The sequence below is a fragment of the Haematobia irritans genome, chromosome 2 (assembly GCF_050003625.1).
Source record: "Haematobia irritans isolate KBUSLIRL chromosome 2, ASM5000362v1, whole genome shotgun sequence".
NCBI classification, from domain to species: domain Eukaryota; kingdom Metazoa; phylum Arthropoda; class Insecta; order Diptera; family Muscidae; genus Haematobia; species Haematobia irritans.
This window is the reverse complement of record NC_134398.1, coordinates 178552500-178573672: the sequence shown is the minus strand read 5'-3', so window position 1 is coordinate 178573672 and position 21173 is coordinate 178552500. Positions and strand designations below refer to the sequence as shown.

The following is a 21173-nucleotide window of genomic DNA, read 5'->3' as shown; positions in this document are numbered from 1 at the left end:
ATTTATGACAGTTTATGTTTGTTTTATATATCCGACACATTACATTTTTTAACATCTAAACTTTCTATCTGATTAGCCCGACATTTTGATTTTTGTGTATTTTTCGTTTTTATATAGATTTATTTTTTATACCCTCCATCATAGGATGGGGGTATATTAACTTTGTCATTCCGTTTGTAACACATCGAAACATTGCTCTAAGACCCCATAAAGTATATATATTATGGGTCGTGGTGAAATTCAGAGTCGATCTAAGCATGTCCGTCCGTCCGTCCGTCCGTCTGTTGAAATCACGCTAACTTCCGAACGAAACAAGCTATCGACTTGAAACTTGGCACAAGTAGTTGTTATAGATGTAGGTCGGATGGTATTGAAAATGGGCCATATCGGTCCACTTTTACGTATAGCCCCCATATAAAGGGACCCTCAGATTTGACTTGTGGAGCCTCTAACAGAAGCATATTTCATCCGATCTGGCTGAAATTTGGTACATGGTGTTGGTATATGGTCTCTAACAACCATGCAAAAATAGGTCCACATCGGTCCATAATTATATATAGCCCCCATATAAACCGATCCCCAGATTTGGCTTTCGGAGCCTCAAAGAGAAGCAAATTTCATCCGATCCGGCTGAAATTTGGTACATGATGTTGGTATATAGTCTCTAACAACCATGCAAAAATTGGTCCACATCGGTTCATAATTATATATAGCCCCCATATAAACCGATCCCTAGATTTGGCTTGCGAAGTCTCCAAGAGAAGCAAATTTAATGCAAGCCGTTTGTAATTTGGAACATGGTGTTAGTATATGATCTTTAACAACCGTGCCAGAATTGGTCCATATCGGTCCATAATTATGTATAGCCCCCATATAAAACGTTCTCCAGATTTGACCTCCGGAGCCTCTTGGAGGAGCAAAATTCATCCGATCCGGTTCAAATTAGGAACGTGGTGTTAGTATATGGTCGCTAACAACCATACCAAAATTGGTCGAATCACACAAAAATTGGTCCATATCGGTTCATAATCATGGTTGCCACTAGAGCCAAAAATAATCTTCCAAAATTTTATTTCTAGAGAAAATTTTGTCAAAATTTTATTTCTAGAGAAAATTTTTTTAAAATTTTATTCGGTTCATAATAAAATTTTCATCATTTTCAAAATTTTATTTCTATAGAAAATTTTGTCAAAATTTTATTTCTATAGAAAATTTTGTTAAAATTTTATTCGGTTCATAATAAAATTTTCATCATTTTCAAAATTTTATTTCTATAGAAAATTTTGTCAAAAGTTTATTTCTATAGAATATTTTGTTAAAATTTTATTTCTGTAGAAATTTTTGTCAAAATTTTCTTTCTATAGAATATATTGTCAAAATTTTTATTTCTATAGAAAATTTTGGGAAAATTTTATTTCTATAGAAAATTTTGTTAAAATTTTATTTCTGTAGAAAATTTTGTCCAAATTTTATGTCTACTTTGTCAAACTGAATTATATACGTATTGGATCGATCTTTTTTGATACCTTGGTTTTAAGATACCTTGCCATCGGCAAGCGTTACCGCAATTTAAGTAACTCGATTGTGGATGGCAGTGTTTAGAGGAAGTTTCTATGCAATCCATGATGGAGGGTACATAAGCTTCGGCCTGGCCGAACTTACGGCCGTATATACTTGTTATAAAATGCATATATAGATTAATACCAGGATTTTACTGGAAGCCTAATTATTTTTTGAAAATTTTTGTTTTTATAAATACATATTCTGGAGATTGCTGTTATCTACCCATATTTTGATGTGGTCTCTGTATAGTCTGGTGTCGTATTTTAATTTATTGGCCTGACATTAAAATGTAGAGTTCTGTACATCCCTGAAATGCTGAGATTTGTTGTCGAGTCGTATCAAACTTTAAAATTATGGTTCTTTAGGACATATAAACACATATGGCAAAATAGAATTTTTATATCGGTCTATTTTTGGAACACTACACCTTAAAATTACAATTGGAATACTGTTAAAATGATATTTAGGTACACAACCTGGAGTCGACTCCTGAGTCGGAGTCGAGGCTAATAAGAAATCCTGGAGCCTGAACACTGCCATCAACTATCGAATTACTTGGGTTGCGGTAACGCTCTTAACACCGTCTTCTAAATTGTAAGTAAGTCCATACGAGGTATATAATAAATTAAAAAAAGCCGATTAAATACGTATATAATTCAGTTTGACAAAATTTTCTATAGAAATAATATTTTGTCAAAATTTTCTATAGAAATAAAGTTTTGACAAAATTTTCTATAGAAATGAAATTTTAACAAAATTTTCTATAGAAATAAAATTTTAACAAAATTTTCTATAGAAATTCTATTTTGACAAAATTTTCTAAAGAAATAAATTTTTGATAGATAAAATTTTAGTAGATTATTTTTGGCTCGAGTGGCAACCATGATTATGAACCCATATGGACCAATTTTTGTGTGATTGGGGATCGGCTATATATAACTATAGACCGATATGAACCAATTTTGGTATGTTTGTTTGCGGCCATATACTAAAACCACGTTCCAAATTTGAACCGGATCGGATGAAATTTGCTGCTCTTTGAGGCTCCGCAAGCCAAATCTGGGGATCAGCTTATATGGGGGCTATATATAATTATGGACCGATGTGAACCAATTTTAGCATGGTTATTAGAAACCATATACCAACACCATGTACCAAATTTCAGCCGGATCGGATGAAATTTGCTTCTCTTTGTATATTCGCAAACCATATCTGGGGATCGGTTTATATGGGGGCTATATATAATTATGGACCGATGTGAACCATGGTTGTTAGAAACCATATACCAACACCATGTACCAAATTTCAGCCGGATCGGATGAAATTTGCTTCTCTTTGAGGCTCCGCAAGCCAAATATGGGGATCGGCTTATATGGGGGCTATATAATTGTGTGCGATGTGGACCAATTTTTGCGTGGTTGTTAGAGACCATATACTAACACCATGTACCAAATTTCAGCGGGATCGGATGAAATTTGCTTCTCCTTGAGGCTCCGCAAGCCAAATCTGAGGGTCCGTTTATATGGGGGCTATACGTAAAAGTGGCATTTTAATAAAAAAAGGTTTAAAAATTTGCTTCAAAAAATGTTCTTTTTATTAAATTTAGGACACAAATTTTGGAAATTTGCTTTCTTCTTATAACTTACCATTCCCACATTACCTCTGTTCTCACCTTTATCTCCGAGAATCAATTGACAAAATTATTTCAAATTTAAAACATAATCATTATGAATAATTTATTAATAAACTATTTATCAAAAAAAAAAAACATAAAACAAAACATAAAATAATAAAAATTAAAAAAAAAAGAAAACACACGGGAGGTTGACTCGATTTCTTTTGATTTGTGTCTTTCATATCTAAAGTGTTTTTTTCCATTTTGCTCAGATGTGTTTGTCTCTAATATCACTTGTTTGTTTAGTTTAGTTTTTTATTTTTATAAATTTCCTTGCAACCATCCACCGTTTACAACTCCAAATTGTCCATCTAAGCAACTAGCTCCCCCTCCATCAATCATTCACCGAAAGTCCCCACCCCACCCCACACCCAAACGAATCATCTATATCATCAACCAAACATCCGTTTCTTCAGGCATTTCTCTACTAAGCATGTGTGTGTGTGCGCATCATTTGTCAGTTAGTAGAGGCTCTTCACTAGAAATCATGTGGCATCATCTCCTTCATTTGTAGGTTCATCATGGACTATACTCTTGCCAATACCATTTGCCTGTTTAGATGCTGTGGTGGTGGTGGTAGTGTTGTTAGTTGGTGTGTGACTGTTGTTATTGTTTGTTTGTTGTTGTTGCTGCTGCTGTTGATGTTGTTCATCGCCACTTCCGCTGTTAGTACTGTTAACGGTAATTTTCGAGTTGTTAAGTTCCGTTTCCTCAGGAATGCGTACTTGGTCTTGATCCTGTATGGAAGAGAGTGAAAAAAGAAAACGACAGAATGAGAAAAATGAACGAGAGAGTAAAATAACTAATAAGAGATATCTCTATTAGATTAAGTTCCAGGGGAGCGTATACATTATAGTTAGGAAATTAATGTTAAGTATTCGACTCGGTGGACATCAAAGCATGCTATGTATAGGAAACAACTGGAATAAAACAAGTTAGTAAAGTCTAAATATTATACCCTACACCATTATGGAGACCAAAATTTTTTATACAATCTCAATTCCTTCAAATTTGTTGGATTTAGATTCCCATACACAAATATTTAAATCAGAACCGATTTGGAGAAACATTTTTAAACTTCTTCGAGATCTCTAGACTTTAAATTTAAATCGGCTATCGCCCCGAAACGAAATACAATAATTTTTTTCGTTTTACTTAATTGTGTTTCGTGACCGGGGAAATATAAAGCTGAAGTCATTTTATGGCATAATAGTGCATTTATGATTTATGTTTTAGTAGCAATTTTTATTTTTTTGCTCCTTAGCAGTGGTGAGTTCACAAGGATATCGGCTAGATTTCAGCAAGATATGTGGTCACTTGTCGGGTTTGTGACATTTAGCCACATCGAGTGAAATTAATACAGCCGAAACTTTAAGTAAATCTTATGTGGAAAGTATGGAGACATCTTCGCTGACGTTGTGCCAATTTTGCCTAAATTGGAAGAATGTATGGCGCTTTATCTAAATCTGAACCGATTTGGATAAAATTCGACACAGTTGGATAGAATGTTAAATCTTTCTTCTGTGTAAAATAAAACGAATTGCAGTAAAATTCCGTTGAAGCGGCGTGTATATATGTATATGGGAGCTATGTCCAAATCACGGATGGAAAATACAATTTTTAAGAAAGTACAACAAGTAAGTTCGGCCAGGCCGAAACTTATGTACCCTCCACCGTGGATTGCGTAAAAACTTCTTATAAACACTGCCATCAACAATCCAATTACTTGGGTTGCGGTAACGCTTGCCCATGGCAAGGTATCTTAAAACCTCCTAACACCGTCTTCTAAATTGTAAGTAAGTCCATACGTATTATATATTAAATTAAAAAAAAAAACAGATTAAATATGTATATAATTCAGTTTGACAAAATTTTCTATAGAAATAAAATTTTGATAAAATTTTCTATAGAAACAAAATTTTGGTAGATTAAGTTTGGCTCGAGTGGCAACCATGATTATGAACCGATATGGACCAATTTTGGTATGGTTGTTAGCAGCCATATACTAACACCACGTTCCAAATTTGAACCGGATCGGATGTTAGAGACCATATACCTACACCATGTTCCAAATTTCAGCCGGATCGGATGAAATCTGCTTCTCTTTGAGCCTCCGCAAGCCCAATCTGGGGATCGGTTTATATGGGGGCTATATATAATTATGGACCGATGTAGACCAATTTTTGCATGGTTGTTAGAGACCATATACCAAAACTGTGTACCAAATTTCAGACGGATCGGATGAAATTTGCTTCTCTTTGAGGATCCGCAAGCCAAATCTGGGGATCGGTTTATATGGTGGCTATATATATTTATGGACCAATGTGGACCAATTTTTCCGTGGTTGTTAGAGACCATATACGAAAACCGTCTACTAAATTTCAGCCGGATAGGATGAAATTTGTTTCTCTTTGAGGCTCCGCAAGCCAAATCGGGGGATTGGTCTATATGGGGGCTATATATAATTATGAACCGATGTGGACCAATTTTTGCATGGTTGTTAGAGACCATATACTAACACCATGTACCAAATTTCAGCCGGATCGGATGAAATTTACTTCTCGAAGAGGCATCGCAAGCCAAATTTGGGGGTCCGTTTATATGGGGGCTATAAGTAAAAGTGGACCGATATGGCCCATTTGCAATACCATCCGACCTACATCAATATCAACTGCTTGTGCCAAGTTTCAAGTCGATAGCTTGTTTCGTTCGGAAGTTAGCGTGATTTCAACAGACGGACGGACGGACATGCTCAGATCGACCCAGAATTTCACCACGACCCAGAATATATAGAGCAATATTTCGATGTGTTACAAACGGAATGTCAAAGTTAATATACCCCCCATTCTGTGGTGGAGGGTACAAAAAAGGTATTCTTTTGAGCGAAAATGTACTTTTAATAAATTTCAACATGGGAAGATTTTTGCCAAGAGCTCCTTTAGACTGAATTTTAACGAAAAAAAAATTAGTTTGTTCCCCTCAATTTTATTTTTATTTTTGGATGTATATCCGCTTACAAAGACTACCGTAGTATTGTAATCACGGCTGCCACAGTTGGTGGAGTTCAGGGTACTTCATAAATTTTCTGTAGATAAATAAAAATAAAATGTTGACAAAATTTTCTATAGATATAAAATTTTGACAAAATTTTCTATAGATATAAAATTTTGACAAAATTTTCTAAAGAAATAAATTATTGACAGAATTTTCTATAGAAATAAAACTGTGACAAAATTTTCTATGGAAATAAATGTTTGTCAAATTTTTCTATAGCAATAAAATTTTCACAAATTTTTTATAGAAATCAAATTTTGACAAAATTTCCTATCGAAATAAAATTTTGACAAAATTTTCTATTGAAATAAAATTTAGACGACATTTTCTAAAGAATTAAAAAAAAAATCTATAGAAAAAAAACTCTATAGAAATAATAATTTGACAACATTGTTTATAGGTATAAAATTTTGACAAAATTTTCTATAGATATAAAATGTTGACAAAATTTTCTATAAATATAAAATTTTATCAAAATTGTCTATAGAAATAAATTTTGACAAAATATTCTATAGAAATAAAATTTTTACAAAATATTCTATGTTCAGAAAAAAACCCTGTGCCAAATTTGAAGACGTCATAATTAAATTGCGACCTGTACTCTGCACACAAAAATACATAAACACACAGACAGACGGACATAGCTGAATAGACTCAGAAATTAATTCTAAGACGATGGGTACTAAACGATGGGTGTCTGACTTTTCCTTCTTGGCGTTACATACAAATGCACAAACTTATTATACCCGGTACCACAGTCGTGGTGAAGGGTATAAAAAGTAAAGGGAATATAATCACAAATTTCATAGGAAAGCCCACCTGGTTTATTTTCCTAGCATAGCAAAAACATCTGCATTTATAATCAGTAAGAAAATCTAGAATCTCCTTACAATTACCAACACTTCTTTAAACACTTCCATGCAATTCCAATTACCAGAGACTTAATAAGATTGAACACCTTCAGTTTACACTTGGAACTTCTTAATGTTGTTTGCTATAGATTTACGTATTGTTTTTTTTTTTTCATATTCAATACAAATGGCCAAGTTCTAGATTTGATTTCCATTCACTTCAAACTAGCCAGACAATAACAAGGTTGTCAGAACAACAAGGACTTCAGGGGAAAAACGTTTTTGATTTTGCAGAAATAACAAAGAATACCAACAACATTATTCAATGGAAAGAAAAACATAATTAAAAGAGAAAAAATTTCAATATTGCCTGAAACCAAATAAAAACAATTTTCTTTGCATATGAAGAACATATAGCCAATTATATGGTAGCATGCAAGCCAAATTCTCAGATACTTTATTTTTCTGTACTTCGATACAGAGAAGAAATGCTAAATATTTTTGTTGGTCTTTAATGACAAACAATTGTGAATAGCAAGCATTCATCGATTGTTATTAAAATATCAAAATTTTTATACCCTCCACCATAGGATGGGGGTATATTAACTTTGTCATTCCGTTTGCAACACATCGAAATATTGCTCTAACACCCCATAAAGTATATATATTCTGGGTCGTGGTGAAATTCTGAGTCGATCTGAGCATGTCCGTCCGTCAGTCCGTCTGTCGAAATCACGCCAACTTCCGAACGAAACACGCTATCGACTTGAAAAAAGTAGTTGTTATTGTCGGATGGTATTGCAAATGGGTATATCGGTCCATTATTACGCATAGCCCCCATATAAACGGACCCCCAAATTTGGCTTGCGATTGCTCTACATGGTGTTAGTATATGGTATCTAACAACCATGCAACAATTGGTCCACATCGGTCCATAATCGGTCCAGATTTGACCTCCGGTGCCTTTTGGGGAAGCAAAATTCATCCGATCTGGTTGAAATTTGGTACGTGGTAGCAGTATACGATATTTAACAACCATGCCAAAAGTGGTCCACATGAGTCCATTATCATATATAGCCCCCATATGAACCGATCCCCAGATTTGACGTCCGGAGTTTCTTGGAGGAGCAAAATTCATCCGATTTGGTTGAAATTTTGTACGTGGTGTAAGTATATGGTCTCTAATAACCATGCAAAAATTGATCCATATCGGTCCATAATTATATATAGCCCCCATATAAATCTATACCAAGATTTTACCTCCGGAACCTCTTGGAGGAACAAAATTCATCCGATTCGGTTGAAATTTGGTACATTACGCTAGTATAGGACCGCTAACAGCCATGCAAAAATTGGTCCATATCGGTCTATAATTATATATAGCCCCCATCATTAGCGTACCTAGACAATTTTCCTATAGCCCCCACTAGCTAAAACTTTATAGACTGAACTTATAGGTTCAACTAATGTTTTATTTCATAAAATTGAATAAAACAAGTAAGGAAAGTCTAAAGTCGGGCGAGGCCGACTATATTATACCCTGCACCACTTTGTAGATCTACATTTTGCGATACCATATCATATCCGTCAAATGTGTTGGGGGCTATATATAAAGAAATTTCACCAAAATCGGTAGTAAACTTTGGCCTCTGTGTTCATATGACTCTAAATCGGACGAAAGGTATTTATGGGAGCTATATCTAAATCTGAACCGGTTTAGCTGATATTTTGCAAGTTTTTCGAGACTCATAAAATATTCGGATGTACTGAGAATTTGAAGAACATCGGTTGATAAACACGCCAATTATGACCAGATCGGGGATAAATATATACGGCAGCTATATCTAAATCTGAACCGATTTCTTCCAAAACCAATAGCGATTGTCTTTGTTTCAAAAAACGACCCTATGCCAAATTTGAGGACGATCGGACTTAAACTGCGACCTGTACTTTGCGCACATAAATACATGAACAGACAGACAGACGGACGGACAGACAGACAGACAGACAGACAGACGGACATCGCTAAATCGACTTAGAATTTAATTCTTAGACGATCGGTATACTAAACGATGGGTCTCAGACTTTTCCTTCTTGGCGTTACATATAAATGCACAAACTTATTATACCCTGTACCACGGTAGTGGTGAAGGGTATAAATATGGGAAACATTTAAATCTTAAGCAATTTTAAGGAAACTTCGCAAAACTTTATTTATGATTTATAGCTCGATATATATGTATTAGAAGTTTAGGAAAATTAGAGCCATTTTTACAACTTTTCGACTAAGCAGTGGCGATTTTACAAGGAAAATGTTGGTATTTTCACCATTTTTGTCGAAATCAGAAAAACATATATATTGGAGCTATATCTAAATCTGAACCGATTCCAACCAAATTTGGCACGCATAGCTACAATGCTAATTCTACTCCCTGTGCAAAATTTCAACTAAAGCGGAGTTAAAAATTGGCCTCTGTGGTCATATGAGTGTAAATCGGGCGAAAGCTATATATGGGAGATATATCTAAATCTGAACCGATTTCAACCAAATTTGGCACGCATAGCTACAATGCTAACTCTACTCCCAGTGCAAAATTTCAACTAAAGCGGAGTTAAAAATTGGCCTCTGTGGTCATATGAGTGTAAATCGGGCGAAAGCTATATATGTGAGCTATATCTAAATCTGAACCGATTTAAACAAAATTTGGTACGCATAGCTACAATGCTAGTTCTACTCCCTGTGCAAAATTTCAACCAAATTGGAGTAAAACTCTGGCTTCTGGGACCGTATTAGTCCATATCGGGGGAAAGATATATATGGGAGCTATATCTAAATCTGAACTCTTTATGCGAAATTTCACCAAAATCGGTAGTAAACTTTGGCCTCTGTGTTCATATGAGTCTAAATCGGACGAAAGATATATATGGGAGCTATATCTAAATCTGATCCGATTTAGCTGATATTTTGCAAATTTTTCATGAAATATTTGGATGTACTGAAGTTGAAGAACATCGGTTGATAAACACGCCAATTATGACCAGATCGGGGATAAATATAAATGGCAGCTATATCTAAATCTGAACCGATTTCTTCCAAAACCAATAGCGATTGTCTTTGTTTCAAAAAAACGACCCTATGCCAAATTTGAGGACGATCGGACTTAAACTGCGACCTGTACTTTGCACACAAAAATACATGAACAGACAGACAGACGGACGGACAGACGGACATCGCTAAATCGACTCAGAATTTAATTCTAAGACGATCGGTATACTAATCGATGGGTCTCAGACTTTTCCTTCTTGGCGTTACCTACAAATGCACAAACTTATTATAGCCTGTATCACAGTAGTGGTGAAGGGTATAAAAATAGACATCAAAATAACTCGACAATCAATTTATAATAAAGCAACTAAAAATACCCTACGGGGAAATTGGTGCAAATTGCCACTGACGGACCTATCACAGAACTGGTACCTGTGCTCCAGTTAGTTGCAATTTTCACATTTAGTGAAATAAAATTATAAGAATAACCTTTTGTTCGACATATTTCAAAAGTTTTTTTTTTCATTTCGGGTTCGATTAGGAGCCCAAATTGAAAGAGATTTCTAAGAGTTTGTCCGAGACTGGTTCCTGAGGACCTGTTTATGGGTTGCTCCTGCTAAATTGTCCCAGGACGTGCCCTTTGGGATGAGTCCAAGACGCGTCCTAAAATGTAAGTTTACTCCGTCAATAACAAACCCATGTTAAAGTGGGGTCCCTTCCATACGTTTTGATCGGAACTGGGACTAGTCCATACACACCAGGGACTAGTCCTATACCAGTTCTGTGGTTGATCCATTTCCCGTAGGGTAGTTCCACACTTTTCCCAGCAAAAAATTGGGAGTTGTTCTAAAGGCACAACTTAAAAGGCACTTCCAAAAATGTCCCCAAAAAGAAGTTAACTATATCAACTACACAGGAAGTATTTTTACTTAATTTTTTTATATTTTAATGCGTAATTTTTTGTTTTGTTTTTTCAAATAGTTAAAAAAAGAGTAAGAATAAATAAAATGGTACAAATTATTCAAATTTTGCCACAAAAATGCTAAATTCATTATAGAAAAATCGATAATATTTGAAAATATTCGAGGGAAAACGTTTCAAACAAGCTTTAGAATGCATTAAAAACCATAAAAAAGTATAAAAATTATTTATTTGGGAAATTTGGGTTTTCAAATTCTGGGGGGGCTAAAACTTTTCTGGGGGTCTAAGCCCCCTCCCCAGAGGCCTTCCTACGCTTATGGCCGCCATATAGATCGATACCCAGATTTGACCTCCACTTATGAGAACCTCATGGAGGAGCAAAATTCATCCGATTCGGTATTCGAGGTTCACACATAAGTACCTCGAATATGGTGCGCATCGCTCCATATCCCGAATTTTCATCCGAGTTGCCTTAAATTCAAAATCTAGAGGACTTTTGGGTGCATATGGTGTGATTCGGTCCACGTTGTGGTATAGCTCTAATATACCCCGATATCCATATTTAAATTCTTGGGCTTCTAGATATTTTTATCCGATTAAAAATCTAGAGATCACACACAAAAGATTTTTGTCCGATTTTCCTGAAATTAAAAATCTAAAGGTCACACACAATGGACTGAATAGTCTAAGTGAGCTTGAATCAAGTCGGGCTGCCACTTTAAGTCGGGCTGCCACCTAAAAGTATTTATGGTCCAGGCATAAGTATGCTGAATATGGTATACAAGGGTCCCTGATTCGGTATAGCACCCGCATAACACTTATTAGCCCGTAACCCGTTTTGACGAAAAGTTTTCAAAGGAAACAGTTTAATCTGAGTCATGGTGATGGGTACTAAAGATTTGGTCCGGTGGAACTTAAGTTTAAATACGATAAGTTTCAATAAAGACATACAAAAACATATTCCTTTGAATATTCAATATATGCAATATGAAATTCTCTTTGTTATGGATAAATTCAAAATAGTTCTTTTTGTAGATTCAATAGCCCTATTACACTTCATTATCATCAACATGAGAGAAATTCCAAATTATTTAAATAGAAAATATGCACATGTCATTAGCCAGTCAACACTGAACATCATCACGTATTCGGATTTTATAAACAGTACGTTTTAATTAATCTCATTTAAAATTGGTTTTAATTAAATTCCTGTGTCATTATACACACGAGTACATGAGGATAACTTCTGAAGAAATACCACAATGCAAATTACGCTTGGTATGGAATGACATCTGTTGCATTTGCCATTTGCAAAAGCGAATATGCTTCAATTGTTAATAATGTTTAATTGACAATGATTAATACATAACTTGGTGTTTAATTAAAATTGTACGATATTATTTTATTTTTATTATTATTGTTAATAAAAGTAAGGAAGATCTAAAGTTAAGTGAGGGCGACTTAACTATAACCTGCACCATTCTGTAGACCAACATTTTCGTGACCATCTACATATAACATAATATAAAAACAAGTAAGGAAAGTCTAAAGTCGGGCGGGCCGACTATATTATACCCTGCACCACTGTGTAGATCTAAATTTTAGATACCATATCACATCCGTCAAATGTGTTGGGGGCTATATATAAAGGTTTGTTCAAAATACATACATTTAAATATCATTCGATCTGGACAGAATTTGATAGACTTCTACAAAATCTATAGACTCAAAATTTAAGTCGGCTAATGCACTAGGTTGGAACACAATGTTAGGATTTTGCAAATAATTTGGTAAGCTTATATTATTTTTGTACTTTTATTTTTGGTTTTCTAGGGTAGGGTTTTTAATTATACCAATAAATCTAAAAAAAAAATTGTAGGTGATTTTACAAGGAAAACGTTGGTATTTGCAACCAAATTTGGTACAGACAGTTGGAATGTTAATTCTACTTCCGGTGCAAAATTTCAAGTAAATCGGTTTGAAAGATTGGTCACTTTTGTCATTTGAGTGTAAATCGGACGAACGATATATATGGGAGCTATATCTAAATCTGAACTGATTTCAATCAAACTTGGTACACTTGACTACACTACTAGTTGTACTCTTAGTGTAAAATTTCAACCAAATTGGCCAAAAATTCTGGCTTCTGGGGCCATGTAAGTCCATATCGGGCGAAAGATATATATGTGAGCTATATCTAAATTTGCCCCGATTTCAATAAAATGTAGCACACTTGATTACACTACTAATTGTACTCCTAGTGCAAAATTTCAACCACATTGGGCCAAAATTCTGGCTTCTGGGGCCATCTAAGTCCATATCGGGCGAAAAATATATATGGAAGGTATATATAAATTTGAACCGATTTCAATCAAATTTGGCACACATGACTATACTACCAATTGTACTCCTTGTGAAAAATTTCAAGCTAATCGGGATAAAACTCTGGCTTCTGGGCCCATATAAGTGCACATCGGGCGAAAGATATATATGGGAGCTATATCTAAATCTGAATCGATTTCAAGCAAATTTGGCACACATAGCTACAATGCTAAATCTACTCCCTGTGCAAAATTTCAACCAAATTGGGCCAAAACTCTGGCTTTTAGGGCCATATTAGTCCATATCGGGCGAAAGATATATATGGGAGCTATATCTAAATCTGAACCGATTTCTTCCAAAATCAATAGGGTTCTATTCTGACACAAATTAGGAACATGTGCCAAATTTTAAGGCGATTGGGCTTAAATTGCGACCTAGACTTTGATCACAAAAATGTGTTCACAGACAGACGGACGGACGGACGGACGGACAGACGGACATGGTTATATCGACTCAGAGACCCACCCTGAGCATTATTGCCAAAGACACCATGTGTCTATCTCGTCTGCTTCTGGGTGTTACAAACATATGCACTAACTTATAATACCCTGTTCCACAGTGTGGCGCAGGGTATAATAATATGCATTTAATACTAGCGACGCCATCTATGTGTCAGACCGGAACTTATCAGCCAACCTGTTATATACTTATACCTTTTATATTTCGGGATTGAATATTTCTATAGATTTTTTTTTAATTTTATTTCTAAAGAAAATTTTGTCAATATTTTATTTCTATAGACAATTATGTCAAAATATTATTTCTATAGAAAATTTTGTCAACATTTTATTTTTATACAAAATTTTGTCACAAATTTATTTCTATGGAAAGTTTTGTCAAGTTTTTATTTCTATAGACAATTATGTCAAAATAGAAAATTTTGTCAAAATAGTACTTCTATCCTACAGATATTTTTCAAAATTTTATTTCTATAGGTTATTTTTTTTAAATTTTTAGTCTACAGAATATTTTGTCAACATTTTATTTCTATAGAACATTTTTGCAAAATGTTAATTTTGTCAAAATTTTATTTGTATGGAAAATGTTGTAAAAATTTTATTTGTATAGAAAATTTTGTAAATATTTTATTTCCATAGAAAATTTTTCCATTTTTTAATTTTCTTTCTATAGAAAAATTTGTCACCATTTTATTTCTATAGAAAATTTTGTCAACATTTTTTTTTTAATTTTATTTCTATAGAAAATTTTGTCAAAATTTCATTTATATAGAAAATTTTCTCAAAATTTTATTTCTATAGAAAATTTTGTCAAAATTTTATGTCTAAGAAAATCTTGCCAAAATTTTATTTATATAGAAAATTTTTTCAAAATTTTATTTCTGTCGAAAATTTTATCAAATTTTTAATTCTATAGAAAACTTTTTCAAGATGTTATTTCTCTAAAAATGTTGTCAAAATTTTATTTCTATAGAACATTTTTGTCAAAATGTTGTTTTATATAGAGGTTTTTTTTAATTTTATTTCTGTAGACATTTTTGTGAAAATTATATTTTTATAGAAAATTTTGTCAAAATTTTATTTCTGTTGAAAATTTTGCCAAAATTTTATTTCTATAGAAAATTTTGTCAACATTTTAATTCTACAGAAAACGTTGCGAAAACTTTTATTTCACTAAAAAAATTTACTTTATTTCTATAGATAATAGTGTCAAAATTTTATTTTATAGAAAATTTTGCCAAAAATTTTATTTCTATAGAAAATTTTGCAAAAATTTTAATTCCCTAGGAAAATTTGCCAAAATTTTAATTTTATAGAAAACTATGCCACAATTTTATTTCTGTATAAATTTTTTTAAATTTTTTTTTTTCAATAGAACATTTTGTCGAAATTTTATTTCTATATATAGATAATTATTTCAAAATAAAAAATTTTGTCAAAATTTTATTTCTATAGATAATTTTGTCAAAATTTTACTTCTATCCTATAGATATTTTTCAAAATTTTATTTCTATAAGTTATTTTTTCAAAATTTTTAGTCTACAGAATATTATATTATATTATCTATAGAACATTTTTGCAAAATGTTAATTTTGTCAAAATTTTATTTCTATAGACAATTATGTCAAAATATAAAATGTTGTCAAAATTTTATTTCTATAGAAAATTTTGTCAAAAACTTAATTGCTATAGAAACTTATGTCCAAATAGAAAATTTTGTCAAAATTTTATTTCTATATAAATTTTGTCAAAATTTTATTTTTATAGAACATTTTGTCAAAATGTTGTTTTATATAGAGGTTTTTTTAATTTTATTTCTGTAGAAAATTTTGTGAAAAGTATATTTTTATAGAAAATTTTGCCAAAATTTTATTTCTGTGGAAAATTTTTTCAAAATTTTAACTCTACTGAAAACTTTGTCAAAACTTTTGTTTCACTAGAAAATTTTACTTTATTTCTATAGAAAATAGTGTCAAAATTTTATTTTATTGAAAAATTGTGCAAAATTTTATTTCTATAGAAAATTTTGTCAAAATTTTAATTCTATAGAAAATTTTTCAAAATTTTAATTCTATAGAAAACTATGCAACAATGTTATTTCTAAAGAAAAATTGTGCAAAATTTTATTTCTATAGAACATTTTGTCGAAATTTTATTTCTAAAGAAATTTTTTAAAAATTTTATTTCTTTCGAAAATATTGTCAAAATTTTATTTCTATAGAAAATTTTGTCAACATTTTAATTTTTTGAACATTTTGTCAAAACTTTTCCAAATTTTATTTGTCTAGAAAATTTTATCAAACTTTTATTTCTGTAGAAAATGGTGTCAAAATTTTAATTTTACAGAAAACTTTGTCAAAATATTTATTTCACTAGAAAATTTTATTTTATTTCTATAGAAAATAGTGTCAAAATGTTATTTTATAGAAAAATTGTGCAAAATTTTATTTTATAGAAAAATTGTGCAAAATTTTATTTCCATAGAAAATTTTGCCAAAATTTTAATTCTATAGAAAATTTTGCCAAAATTTTAATTCTCTAGAAAACTTTGCCACAATTTTATGTCTGTATTTATATTCAAAATTTTATTTCTACAGGACATTTTGTCGAAATTTTATTTCTAAAGAAAATTTTTAAAAATTTTATTTCTATCGAAAATGCTGTCAAAATTTTATTTCTATAGAAAATTTTGTCAAAATTTTAATTCTTTGAACATTTTGTCAAAACTTTTCCAAACTTTATTTGTCCAGAAAATTTTATCAAAATTTTATTTCTGTAGAAAATTTTGGCAACACTTTATTTCTGTACAAAATTTTTGCAAAATTTTAATTCTGAAAAATATTTTTGCAAAAATTTATTTCTGTAGAAAATTTTTGAAAAATTTTATTTCTATACCCAGCAAACAAGGCGTCGTCACAAAAGTAATGAAAATGTTCTTTATGGATCCAGTAGTAGTGCAAAATTGACGCAGAAGCGATGTATTTAACATGGGCTTGTCATAGGACGGAAGTCCTCCATTTCAACAGCCGTTGCACTGAATTTGCATCACTTCTTTAAGTGTGATCCGAATTCAATGTTTCTGTGATTTTTTGTCAATTAAATAATTTTTATATTTTTTATAATTTTTAATAGATTCTATTGTTTTGATTTCGGCTGAAAACCGTGCGTTGACTAAACTGCAATAGTAACTTAACCAACAGAGGAAAAGTATATATGTCAAATTTATTTGGGCAAGGCTCTATAGACAGCAAGATTGTTGGATGAACGGCTATTTCGGAATTACTACATTCCTCGTCAGCATCCTCTACTTACAGAAAATTGGTTGATAGTTTTGCTGCAAGTATAAATTGGGTATATTAAAGACTTTAGACTGTACAGTCATTGATTTAAGTCAATACTATTTCAGTGTACTATATCCTCGCTGAACTTCGCTTTTCCTACTTCTTCGGTTATTTATCATGCCAATGGTTCAACTATTATAAAATCGTTCATTTTAATTGGAATTAACACATATCATATAATTCCAATTTGACTGAACAATAATGATAGCTTTAACCACCGCCACGGTTTTTATACCCGCACATGACTTTAATTTTATATTTTCAAAATTGATTGAAATTTTTTTTGTTGATTAACAAGTTCATAATTGGATTGCATTGGCAAATAATGCCACATTCGTTCATGTCTGAATGTTTTCAGGTAATTTTTCAGCCTGTATACATGCCTGATGAAGAAATCATCCAACCCAACTCCTAATGAACTTCACAATTCATATATTCATCATGTGAATATGGTCTCATTTCGAACAAATTGCATTGCCAATTGACAATTGCCGTAATAAAATTGCATTCTTGACAAATGCTTCAAACCAATGTTGCCTTATCCGTTGTGGCAGAGTATGCGGATAGTGGGAAATTGTGAAATCATCACAACTCTTTAATATGCAAATGAAAAAATTGCTCTTGCAAATGGATAAACTATTCATCCAAATGCACCTTTTACAGATTACTCAGAGCAGTGTTAAGGCAAACACTACACTTAGTAATTTAGGGGTTTTTGAAAATAGGATATTTCATAAAAAGGATGCCTACGCTCAAAACAAACGTTTACTTGGATCCAAAGATTTCGACTATCTAGACCCCACATTAGGTATGTTCTTATTTACTTCTTTCTTTCACTCTCAATATTCATCCCTTGCATATTAAGACCACGGTTGCACAGTTGGTAGAAATATACCAAATAAAGGAAATTTTTTATTATTTGATGGATTCGTAGAATTCTTGATGTTTTATGTAGATTTTTCAAAATATTCCTATCCTCCTAAGAACTACTTCAAAAATTTTCAATAGAAATAAAAAAATTCTCTAGGGATACAATTTTAATATATTCTCCGTTGGAATACAATTTTGACAAAATTTTGTCTAGGAATAAAAAATTAATAAAACTTTCTTTAGAAATAAAATATTGACAAAATATTCTATAGAAAATTTCGACAAGACTTTCTCTAGGAAAAACTTTTGACAAAATTTCCTTTTTAAGAAAAATTTTATACGGAAATAAAATTTTGACAAAATTTCCACTAGCAACTAAAAATTTGACGTAAATTTTGTACGGAAATAAAATCTTGCCAAAACTTTTTCTAGAAATAAAATTAAGACACAATTTTCTATATTTTTATAATTTTAAGAAAATTTTCTTTAGGAAAAAATGTTGACAAATTTTACTATAGAAATGCAATTTTAACAAAATTTTCTACAGAAATAAAATTTTGATAAAATTTCAAAACAGTTGCCAAAATTTTCTATAGAAATAAAATTTGACAAAACTTTCTCTAGGGAATAAAATTTTGACAAAATTTTCTATCGAAATAAAATTTTGGCAAAATTTTCTATAGAAATATAATACCGACAAAATATTTTCTATAGAAATAAAATGTTGATAAAATTTTCTCTAGAAATAAAAGTTTGACAAAAATGTTGACCAAATGTAATGTACAAATAAAATTTTGCAAAAATTGTCTACAGAAATAAAATTTGGCAAAATTTTCTCTAGCAACAAAATATTTGACAAAATTTACTATAGAAAAATATTTTTTAACAAAACTTTTTCTAGGAATAAATGTTGACAAAATTTTTTATAGAAATATCGAAAAGTTTGTCAAAATTTTATTTCAATAGAAAAATATGTCAACATTTTATTTCTATAGAAAATTTTGTTAAAATTTTATTTCTATAGTAAATTTTGTCAACATTTTATTTCTTTGGAAAATTTTATTCCTACAAAAAATTTTGTTAAAATTTTATTTCTATAAAAAATTTTGTACAAATGTTATTTCTATAGAAATTTTCTATAGAATAAAATTTTGACAAAATTTTCTCTAGGAGGAATAATAAATTTTTTCTAGGAACAAAATAAAATCTTGACAAAATTGCCTCTAGGAAAAAAATGTTTACAACATTTTCTGTAGAAAAAAAATTGACAAAATTTCTTTAGCAATAATATTTTGATAAAATTTTGTATAGGAAAAACTGTTGACCAAATTTACTATAGTAATAATTTTTTTTTAAATTTTCTAAAGATATAAAATTTTGACATAATATCTTCTAGGAATAAAATGTTGACCAAATTTTCTCTAAGAACAAAATGTTGAAAAATTGTCTATAGAAATAAAATTATGACAAAATTTTCTACGGAAATAAAATTTTTAAAATATTTTCTCAGACCAAATTTACTATAGAAATAAAATTGTGGCAAAATTTGCTCCATGAAAAACATGTTGACAAAATTTTCGTTAGGAATAACATTTTTACTAAATTTTCATAGGAACAACATTTTGACAAAATTTTCTATGGACATAAAACATAATTTTCTACAGAAATGAAATTTTGAAAAAAAAATCTGTTAAAAAATATTAACAAATTTGTCTATAAAAACAAAATTGTGAAACATTTTCTTTAAAGTCAATATTAAGTCAACATCTTTAAAAAAAATCAATTCTCGTGAAAAATTTTCTTTAAAGTCAATATTAAATCAACATCTTTAAAAAATATCAATTCTCGTTTTAGGATATACTATTAAAGTCCATTGTGATTAAGTTCTCCCTTTTTGTAGATGTAGCATTTTTCCCTAGCAGACCGATGTATCAGGCTCAGTTAGACTATTAAGTCCATTGTGATACCACAGTGGCTAAAAATGTTAAAAACTTCGACTCATTTATAATTCAAGAGACCCAAATACATTTTCGCTAGTAATCATAAAGTAGTAAATAAACTTCTAAAATAAAATCATAAGTCATTTTTTTCGATCAAAAATTTTTTTATACCCTACACCATAGGATTGCCATATCGGTTCACTTTTATGTAAAGCCCCCATATAGACGGACCCCCAAATTTGGCTTGCGATTGCTTTAAAAGAAGCAAATTTCATCCGATCCGGCTGAAATTTGGTACATGGTGTTAGTATATGGTCTGCAAAAACCATGCAAAAATTGATCCACATCGGTGCATAATTATATATAGCCCCCATATAAACCGTCGACATTGGTCCATATTTATATATAACCGATCACCAGATTTGACCTCCGGAGCCTCTTGGAAGACCAAAATTCATTTGATTCAGTTGAAATTTGGTACGTGGGTTAATATATGGCCTCAAACGCACATACAAAAATTGGTCGAATTCGGGCCATAATTACATATAGCCCCCATATAAATTGATCCCCATATTTGACTTCCGGAGCCTCTTGGAAGAGCAAAATTCATCCGATTCGGTTGAAATTTGGTGCGTGATGTTAGTATATGGTATCCAACAACCATGCAGGAATTGGTTCATATCAGTCCATAATTATATATAGCCCCCATATAAACCGATCCCCAGATGTGACCTCCGGTGCCTTTTGGAGAAGCAAAATTCATCCGATCTGGTTGAAATTTGGTACGTGATGGTAGTATATGATATTTAACAACCATGCCAAAAGTGGTCCATATTAGTCCATAATCATATATAGGCCCATATAAACCGATCCCCAGATTTGACCTCCGGAGCCTCGTGGAGGAGCAAATTTCATCCGAGTCAGTTGAAATTTGCTACATTGTGCTAGTATATGGCCGTTAACAACCATGCCTAACTAGGTCCATATCGGTCTAGTTTCAAACTCTAAGACCAAGTAATTTAATTTGACCATCTGTCAGCCCATTATGTCAGACTCGCATAGGCTATTCAGT

General features: G+C 31.6%; 1 protein-coding gene across 8 annotated transcripts in view; it reads right to left on the bottom strand.

The window, feature by feature from the left end:
* Positions 1 to 3263: 3263 nt before the first annotated feature.
* Positions 3264 to 21173, bottom strand: part of LOC142226759 (uncharacterized) — a 323175-nt gene continuing 305265 nt past the window's right edge. For all 8 annotated transcript variants that reach the window (XM_075296945.1, XM_075296944.1, XM_075296940.1 and 5 more), the window contains one exon: positions 3264 to 3975. In XM_075296945.1, coding sequence (XP_075153060.1) covers positions 3724 to 3975 — 252 coding nt within the window. In that variant the 3' untranslated portion in view covers positions 3264 to 3723. The remainder of the gene's footprint in view (positions 3976 to 21173) is intronic.